Genomic DNA, 10,056 nt, shown 5'->3' on the forward strand with positions numbered 1-10,056 from the left:
CTAATCACTTAAATAGCCCCAAATCCAAAAGAACACGGTTAGAAGTTGAATGTTGAAAGTTGAATCTGAGAGACAACAAACCCTAATTAAGGTCTTAAGGATGCTGCCAGTGTCGTTGTCCCGTCAAAGTCCTCCGCCATCTCCTAAAATGGCATCACTTTCTTCGCTGTCACCTGCTATCGTCTCACGTAGAGGGTTTGATACTCTCAAAACATTTTATTACAAGTTATAATATTCAATTATATTGTTTTATTTTTTAGAAGTTCGATAGTGTTTTTCTTTTATTCAGAATAATTAAACCTGAATCGAATCTGAAGTGAATCTAGTGTAAAGAGGTTTCTATGATATTAATAGATTTTGTAGAATCGGAAACATTTCAGTGTTCTTAAAACGTTAAATTCCCATGCAAAATTTTTTTTCTTTTAGAATAAAAAAGTTTTCTAAGGGTTACAATCAGAGCCAATAGATATCAATAATCAGGCTTTACATGAACAATTATAGTGGGAGGAAGCCCAAATAGCTGCAAGGGTTGACTCCGTTTCGACGGATTCCTTGCATACTCCGGAGATGATAATTCATTGTCAAGTTGATGGTTCGTGCAAAGCTACGGAACCAGTTTCAAGTGTACGATGGTGGTCTGGTGATGGTGAGAATCAGACTTTAGTTATGGGTTTCAAATGTCAACGTCGCAGTGCATTCCCCCTTCATTCAGAGCTAGAAGCTTTATTATCGGTGATGGAGTGTATCCTTTCCAGAGGAATTTATTACCGGAGGTTCGAGACGGATTTTGCAGAGTTACTAGCGATGGTGCAAGCTCCGGAGGAGTGGCTGGCTTTCTCTAGACTTCTTGATGAGTTACTGGTGCTTAGTGCCTCATTGCCTCCTTTCACCCTTTCCAAGATCCCAAGAACGTTCAATGTGAAGGCGGATTGTTTAGCTCGTTCTTCTAGAATGCTATTGTCATAAATGATTTTTGTAAACACCTTTTCTCCAGTTTGGGCAACCAATCTTGGAGTTTTATTTTAATTAATGTTAGGTTGAAAAAAAAAAATTTCTTTTTCATTTTGTTTTTTATTTTATTTTATTTTATTATTGTGTTAGTTAGATGATCATTTCAGGCTGTCTTTTTGTTTTCACTTTGTGACGAATTTAAAGGTCAGGACTGGTCTGATTTGAAGTTGATTAATTGTTTTGTAGAACCAAAACTCCGAGCGAGAAGGCCCTGGATCCGAGTTTCGCCGACCTTCCATTAGACGCCCTAGGTGTAATAATGTCTCGTCTTATCTTAAAAGATAACATCCATGCATCAGCCACTTGTACGTCATGGTGTAAAGCTGCTGTATCTGTTCGGGTAGTGGAAAAGTATCCTTGGCTTATGTTCTTTCCTAAAGGTGACAACTCGGTTGAACTCCTCGATCCATTACAGCGGAAGCTGTACATTTTGAATCTGCCAGAGTTACCTAAATCCACTGTGTGTTACTCAAGAGATGGCTGGTTACTTATGGGTAAAGCAAAATCGATAGACATGTTCTTCTTCAATCCGTATTCTCGGGAGCTAATAACCTTGCCAGAGTGTCGGTGTGCTTTTGATGAGTTTGCGTTCTCTTGTCCTCCTACATCAGATAATTGTGTGGTTGTGGGGATAAGGTTCTTAGCAGAGTTTGTCGTGATCAGCACTTGTCATCCAGGAGCTACCGAGTGGAAAACTGATACCGTCCCTTGTTATCTAAGACCGTTTTATAATCAGAGTAACATTGTCTACTGCAAAGATCGATTCTATTGCTTCAACGCACGAGGAACTTTGTTTAGCTTTCACCCATCTTCCCGTACATGGAGTTATACGGGTGCAGATCAAATCAAATGCCCGTATCTCTACGATAGAGAGAAATATGGATGGAGTGAGAAAGGAGTTTCCTTGGTAGAGAAGAAAGGAGAGCTTTTTGTCCTGTTTACAAGCAGGAACGAGAAGCCACTAGTTTACAAGCTAGTGTCTGGGAAGTGGGAGGAGATGATTCCGACTGCACTTGATAGCTTGAACATCTTTGTGAGTTATTATAACAGTGAGCTGAGAACTAAGCTCCCATGGATGAAGAACGATGTCTACTTCTCAAGGTTTAGTTACAGGCGCCAACGTTGTGTGTCGTATTCCTTCGATGAAAGCAGGTACAATCCGGACGAGGAATGGCAGAGGTGGAGAGAACTATGTCCTCCTCAAAGCCTATGGATCGATTCGCCTCCTCAGAATGTGTTAGACCTTTTGATGAAATAGATAAGAAGTCATGTTTGATTGGAGATTTTGGGACTTCTCTCATTCTTTCTCTAAAGTGGAAGTGAACCATTTCTGATTCTCCCTTGCCTTTGTTGATAAATCTTTACATTTTTTTTTTTTTTGAATGAATGTGAAAATATATTCAAACCAAAAAAAGTACTCTTTACAACGAATGCGTCCTTATTCCAAACACATTATAAAAGATGAAAAAGTTTGAAGGTGTTGATAAAAGATTAGTTGCGAGTAGCCAACCAGAGCTGCAGACTATCCCCCCACTTAGAAGTATGCGTTTGCATCGAGAGAAGCTTGTTACGAACCAGGCGATCAAGGAAGCGGATGAGTTGGTCCGAAGTCGATGGAGTGTCACCGTGCCGGCGTCTGTTGCGCTCCAACCAGATTGTGTGAACCGAGGCCTGAAAAACTAGTCGCAGAAGAAAACGAGGACTTGTGTGATAAATCTTTACATTCTCGGCACAATCTTCAAAGTAACATTACAAGCCATAGACTTGTATCAGACTTGCGGGTTAACCCTAATTAGCTGTCCCAGAAACGGATTTTGTTTCATGTTTGGATTCACCCCGTTAGTTTACTTTTGGGAAGAAAAAAAAATCTAACATGTCATTTAAGAAGGCAAAAGGTTCTTAATATGAAATACCTCCGCTTGTAAGAATCTAACATGTTTGGATTGATACTACCTCCGCTTGTTATGTGAAATACCTAGAAATAATATGGAAATGGAAACAAGGGAATATAAGGGAACACACAAAGTACGAAGTCTAGTGCGTGATGAGTTTTTCACTCTGAATAGTCAAAGCTTTTACTCCCCGTCATTACCTCCGGTGTCCTGCTACTTTGTTTCTCGGCTTCTAACTCCTCGTCGGGTAGTAGCTTCAAACCAAGTTGTTCTGTTGTATAAGGCAGCGACATACTTAAGCACACTGATGTTTTCTATGCCAAACGTCGCGTGTTTATTGCCTTGATGGACCAAATGATGGTGTTATAGTTATACGACTTCACCACCATGTCCCTACTCCTACTTAGATAGATTTAGCTACCTTTTAGAACACCTCTGGTTATGGTTAATGATCATCTCAATTTTGACTTAACTTTCTGGTTATAATTGAAGCTTTATTTATTTTTTTGATAAAGAGCTTTTCTTTTCAAGAGATTGCATTCAGTTAGTCCTCTTACCTTGAATATTTGTGTCCTGGTACCATAAATTTAATTACTAGAAATCTAATAACTTCAAATAGAATTGATGGGCGATAAACTATTTAAATACTATTTGTTTTTTTAAGTTTATTTACGTCATAATCAACGTTACAGTATTTTATCCAATATATATAAATTGAAGACCTAAACACTTTAAAAGCCCAAATCCAAAACGACATTGTACGAGTGTTAAAACTGAGAGACAACAAACCCTAATTTAAGGTCTTAAGGATGCTGCCAGTGTCGTTGTCCCGTCAAAGTCCATCGCCGTCTCCGAAAATGTAGCTACGAAAATGGCATCACCTTCATCGATGTCTCCTGCCACCGTCTCACGTATAGGGTGTGTTTCTCTCTCTCGTTCTCTTATTGATTTGAGAAGTTCGATAGTGTTTTTGCTCTTATCAGCGGAAAATTAAATCGAATCTGAAATGAATCTTAGTATAAACGTTTCTATGATATTAATAGATTTTGTTGGATCGGAAACATTTCGGGGATTTTTTTATTAATATTTTATTTATTGTGTTGGTAGGATCAGTTCTTGAAATAAAAGACACGGCCATATATGCCTAATTTGAAGCTGATTAATTTGTTTTGTAGATCAAAATCTCCGAGCAAGAAGGCCATGAATCCGAGTTTTGCTGACCTTCTATCAGAACTCCTAAGTATAATAATGTCTCATCTTTTCTTAGAAGACAACATCCGTGCATCTGCGGTTTGTAAGTCATGGTGTGAAGCTGTTGTACCTGTCCGTGTAGTGGAAAAGCATCCTTGGCTTATGGGCTTTCGCAAACGTGGCAAGTTGGTTGAACTCCGCGATCCATTACAATGGAATTTGTACACTTTGAGTCTGCCAGAGTTAGATAACTCCACTATGGGTTACTCGAGAGATGGATGGTTACTTATGGATAAAACTGGAACGAAATAGGTGTTCTTCTTCAATCTGTATTCTCGGGAGGTCATAACCTTGCCAGAGTGTGAGCTGAATTTTTCTAAGATTGCGTTCTCTTGTCCTCCTACATCAGATAACTGTGTGTTGGTAGCGATAAGGTTTTCAGAAAACTCTGTCAAGATCAACACTTGCCATCCAGGAGATGCTAAGTGGGTTAATGCTAAATTCGATTATGGAATGCGGATGTATAGGCAGAGCAACCTTGTCTACCACAATGATCGATTCTATTGCATCAATGCAGCAGGAGTTTTGTTTAACTTTCACCCATCTTAGGGTATGTGGACTTCTTTCTGTGTACATAAACTCTCATGCCCGTATTTCTACGATAGAGTGCAATATGGACGGAAGGCGAAAACAGTTGCCTTGGCAGAGAAGGAAGGAGAGCTCTATGTAATGTTTGTATGCATGAACGAGATGCCGATGGTTTATAAACTAGTCTCTTTGAGGTGGGAGGAGGTGAGTAGGACTACACTTGATAGCTTGACGATCTTTTTCGGTTTTTGTAACTCTGAGTTGAGAACTAATCTCCCACGGATGAGGAGCAAAGCCTATTTCTCAAGGTTCGGACGCGATCGCGAACCTTGTATATCCTACTCATTCAATGAAAACCTGTACAATTCGGGCAAGGAATGGCATAGTAGGGTGCAACTGTGTCATCGTCAAATCCTATGGATCGATCCGCCTCACAAGAATTTGTTGGACCTCATGTCCGTTAGCTCTTTGCATAACAGTTGAGAAGGTTTTTTTGTTTTGTTTTTATTGTGTTAATGTGTAACTGGGGATTTGAGAGTTTCACTGTTGTATGTTGTGGTTGTGTTTACCAGAATTGTTCTGCTGTTGTATATGTCTTCTCTTTCTACTGTTGACATTGAACTATTTCTGATTCTCCCTTTGCGATTGCCGGTTGTTTAGAGAGATAACTTTGCAAGCCGTAGATTTGTATCAGCTTTTCGTTGCAAGCCACAGATTTGTATCAGTAAATTAAATTTCATAAAGAATAAGACAATGCAATTTTGATTGCAACATAATAAATGTAATTTGAAAGAAAATATATTAACCTTTTAATTTACTTCCATGTTTTCAATTAGTTTAGTGAATATATATCATTATGAACCTGAAACTGATAAGCATTCCTTAAAATAAAACACAAAATTACTTTAAACAAATAATAAGAATTTTTTAAAAAACTTTTTGATGTTAGAAGTTGAAGTTCTTTAAAATTAGTATTTAAGTATATTGCAATTATATTATTGATGTTAGAAGTTGAGGTTCTTTAACATTTGATTTTATTTTTTCAATGAAGGTTAAGGTTGGACTAATTAATTGTGTTTTCAATTCTAAATCTTCCAAATCTTACAAATTTTCCTTAGTACCTAACTATATTAGTTGCCTTGGACAAGCTTGACATAAATAGCATTTTAAACTCTGGAAATATTAACTTCAAAAGTAAATCTCAAACACCACCAGAGTTTTTGTCAAATAATAAATCTGATATAAACAGATATAAGAAAATCTTTGCACAAAAAAAAAACAGATATATATAAGAAAATATGAAAAGATGGTAAAAGATGCAAAAGATAGCTAATACATAAGACATGTGACCACCATATCCCCCCCCCCCCCCCCCCCCCCCCCCCCCCCCGTAATTTGTACTACATACAATATGTTTCTAGTAGTGAATTTATAGTGTACTATATATATACAGTAATACTTCCTCCCAAATCTAGATACACCTTCCACATTATAAAATCTAAATGAGAAAAAAAATGAAAACGGATAAGCACCTGTGATCGCCCTAATATAAATTAATTAATTATCTTTGTATACAACATCATGAATCCCTAATTAGAGGTAGTTTACATTACTTTTATTTATAGTTTTTTTTAAATGTAAAATTGAAGCAGCGAAAACAAACGAAAATTCATATCAATTTCTAAAAATTAAATTAATAATCTATGTGAATCCGTTTTAAATAATAATAATAATAATAGTAGAGATGGTCCTTTGAAAACAATATCTCTAGGGAAAGTACAATACATGCATGCTCTTCTAAATATATAAAACACTCACGTACACACATAACCTCCACACACCAATGGACCTAAAGTTAACCCATCTTTGCTATTGCCTTCTATTTTTTCTTCCACTACTCTCCATATCCGCCATAGCCAAACCTCTCTCATACCCAAACCCTAGCAACAACATCAGCTTCATTGTATCCTCATGCCACGTCACTCGTTACCAAACCCTCTGTATCAAATGCCTTGCCGCCTTCGCTCCAACAAAATCCGCGGCAACGAAAAACGGTTAGCTCAAACCATATTTAGAATCGTTTAGTATCTTATATGCGTCGGTCTGTCATTCGTTGGTGAAATTAACAAAAGAAAAAAAAACCATTTCGACGGAAGTTTTTTTCTTCCTCTATCTTTCATTTCTCACGAGCCGATCCAAAAATTGGTGAATTTTTGTCTCAAGTCTCAATCGGTTGAATTGAGAGAAGAGATGAGTCGGAAATGGGTTTCTTCTAAACCCCTTGACACTGTCTCTGATTTTGGTTTTAAACCAACCGATCATCTTACTACTTAGAGTTGTGAATTCATCCAGGGTTTGGTCTCTCTATCTCAATTGCTACGATTTTTTTAACCTCTCGCTCCCTCTGTTTGTTATTTTATTTTGGTTTTGGTAAGTAAGTTTATTCGTCTTGCAGGTTGTGTTTTGGAAGCGAATCATCGCCGCTCCTCTCTTCTGAATATTCACACCTCCTTAGACGGTTTGCTCTACACGTATCTCTATTATTTGTTTCTGAATATTCACTTTGGTTCTGTTTTCTTTTCTCCTTTCTAATAACATGTTATTACTTGCCGATTTTGTTATTTCAGGTTTTGGATGATGCTTTTATCAATCAATGATGGCTTTGACTGATCTTCCTCAGGCGTTCTCATGGGTTCCTTGCTCTAAATGCATCTCTCTACTAATCGTCAGGGATGTGCCATCAGGGACCCAAATCATCTCTGTTTGGTATATGTGAGCTATCTCTTCAATTTTTTTACTGAATTTTGAGTTAAGGACTGTGCCAGCAGTTACTTGTCTAACATAATTTTATCTTTTTAATTTGATTTTTCAGGTGAAAACATCTCTCTCTCTCTCTCTCTCTCTCTCTCTCTCTCTCTCTCTCTCTCTCTCTCTCTCTCTCTCTCTCTCTCTCTCTCTTTGATGCAGATCGTCGAGGAACCGGGATTACGTACAATGTGGGAGGTTCCAAGAGAACACATTGTGGGAGTGCGTATGATTTCTGATTTTAACTTTCAAGTTACCTCACATCCAAACGCATCTCTATTATTTGTTTCTGGATATTCACTTTGGTTATTTACTTGTCAAAAATGTCTGCTATGTTTCATGCAGATCGTCGCATTGACTCAAGGCACTGGGATTGCTCTGCTGAATCTTATCATCTCGTCTGTCATTTGTTTAGGTAAGGTTTCTTCATATATCCTGTGATACATCTTCTCTTTTTCCCCCTTGATGAGTTTTGGACTTAATGTTGCTCATCTTCCTAGTGACATAGCATCTAGGCTTTTAGCCTAAAACCGTGTCTTTTATTATAGATATTTGAGGTTCTATAAGAAGAAAAGCATCAGGTTACTAACTCGTCTCTTTCCTCTCTCTTCTCTGTTTTGTATTTCTAATGCTACATCTATTAATCCTACTTGTCTCTGTTATTTCAGGTTTTGGATGATGCTTTTATCGACCAGTGTTGGCTTTGATGGACACGCTTCTTCTCTGTGCTATGTCTTCTGGGTAGTAACATCATTTGGATGGTAGTTCATTGACTAAGATTTGTCTAAATCATGTATAAAGGATCAACTTCTTCAAACTCGAGTGTTAATCTATACATTGTTCAGGTTAAGGGTTACAACCGAAGAGTTTGTTGTTAGATGATGGACGTTTTGATGACGATTAATTTCAATAATCATTGGCAAAGAGGTCTTGTATGAGGTACTGAAAATTGTTTTCTCACATCTTTTTTCGGTTATAGTGCTGTTATAAAAACGTTAGAGGATAATAGGAGTTATTTATTACTAAACTGTTGAGTTATTCGATATTAAATTTTTTTTTATCACACTCACATAGGAGTAAGAAAACCTACACATTTGAAAATATATAAAAATTAACTGAAAATTAATTAATAAATAATAAGAAAACAAAAGAAATATTTTTTAGTTTTTGACATATTATCTTATTATTGATACTTTTTTATATATAGGTTAAAAATTTATATTATAAACCCGCGTATAATATATATTAGAGTTTCTTTAAAAAAATATTCATGTGATGGAATCTTTTTTTTTTTTTTGAATTTAATGTTAAATTATATTCAAAGAAAAAATAGCGTTTGTACAACTAGTGCAGCGGAAAGTTGAAATGTGTTTGGAAATTTAGACTATATTAAGGGGAACCCCAAAACTTATATTCGTGTTTGAAACCAAAACTGAAGACCGTTGCATAAGCGCTGATCCCCTTGTCATTGAATAGCCAGAATCTGATCCCGTTGCGATCAATCCACTTGATTAACTGCCCAGATGAGTTAGGATGTTGACCATTTTGCTGTCCATTTCTTTCCCACCAGATGGTGTACACCACTAATTGAAAAACATAACGAAGTAAAAAACTAGCCAAAAAGTCGAGGCGATGGAATCTATTTTCGATAGAATTAACATGTATTATAGTCGTGTGACATAGTAACTTTAGAAACTAAACTTTCTATAATAATTAATAGTATACCAATCAATTAAATTTTCATAATTTTTTTTTTTAAAAAAATCATATTTTCACATATTTAATAATTTTCAACCAACCAAAAAGACTAGCCCATTATCTTTCAAAATAGTCTTTTCTAATGGACCGATTTTGAAAGGCGCATCCAAATCCTACTGATATTGATTATCATGTAGGTATCCATAAGGATTTGTTTACTAATATTGATTAAGTTGAGATGTCTGTATAATATATAACCAAGGAAAGTATGACTAATTAAATGAACTTTTGAATATAGAAAGCAATGCTACCATAAAATTCATATGTACATAAAAATCCTTGCCACATGTTCATCATTCCATGGTTTCAATGTTATCTCCTTTATAATAAAACGGAAGTATATAATTTTGTATACTATATAATTTACACAACATTGTTTTGAATATAGAAACACAACATTGTTTTGTATACTATATAATTTACACAATATTGTTTTGTAGACTATATAATTTTAATAAGTTGATTACAAATAGGTTATAGATTAATTGATAGATTAATTGGTTACAAGTTAAATAGTGAGACAACTTTAATTTATTTCAAAAATTTTAAAGAGAATATTCTAAAGAATCATTTGATATTATCTAACTTACCATATTAATTTTCTTTATTAAATTATTCATCCATATTATAATATTTTGATATCTAACTTAACATATTAATTTGTTAATTATCATTATACTTCACCTCTCATTTTTATATATGAGTCTATTTTGTGAAACAAATAAATTATCATATTATTTATTATAATTAAAAAATATTTTTATGTCCGGATATACCATAATTTGAATTTTTAAAAACAAATATAAATTGT

The 10,056-nt window shown here is 35.5% G+C and overlaps 1 protein-coding gene and 1 pseudogene across 2 annotated transcripts; both read left to right on the forward strand.

Annotated features, from left to right (window-relative positions):
• On the forward strand, positions 1–2,287 carry LOC104709694 (F-box protein At4g00893-like). The gene is made up of 2 exons (XM_010426265.3): positions 1–195; positions 1,198–2,287. The coding sequence occupies exons 1-2, from the start codon at positions 50–52 to the stop codon at positions 2,267–2,269; spliced, it is 1,218 nt and encodes a 405-aa protein (XP_010424567.2). The 5' UTR covers positions 1–49; the 3' UTR covers positions 2,270–2,287.
• A 1,395-nt stretch (positions 2,288–3,682) lies between these two features.
• Positions 3,683–5,327, forward strand: LOC104709695 (F-box protein At4g00893-like; annotated as a pseudogene). The gene is made up of 2 exons (XR_015564727.1): positions 3,683–3,821; positions 4,079–5,327. The product of XR_015564727.1 is annotated as an F-box protein At4g00893-like (transcript).
• The last annotated feature ends 4,729 nt before the right edge of the window (positions 5,328–10,056 follow it).

Source organism: Camelina sativa, chromosome 8 (assembly GCF_030686135.1).
Source record: "Camelina sativa cultivar CO46 ecotype springtype chromosome 8, ASM3068613v1".
Classification (NCBI taxonomy): domain Eukaryota; kingdom Viridiplantae; phylum Streptophyta; class Magnoliopsida; order Brassicales; family Brassicaceae; genus Camelina; species Camelina sativa.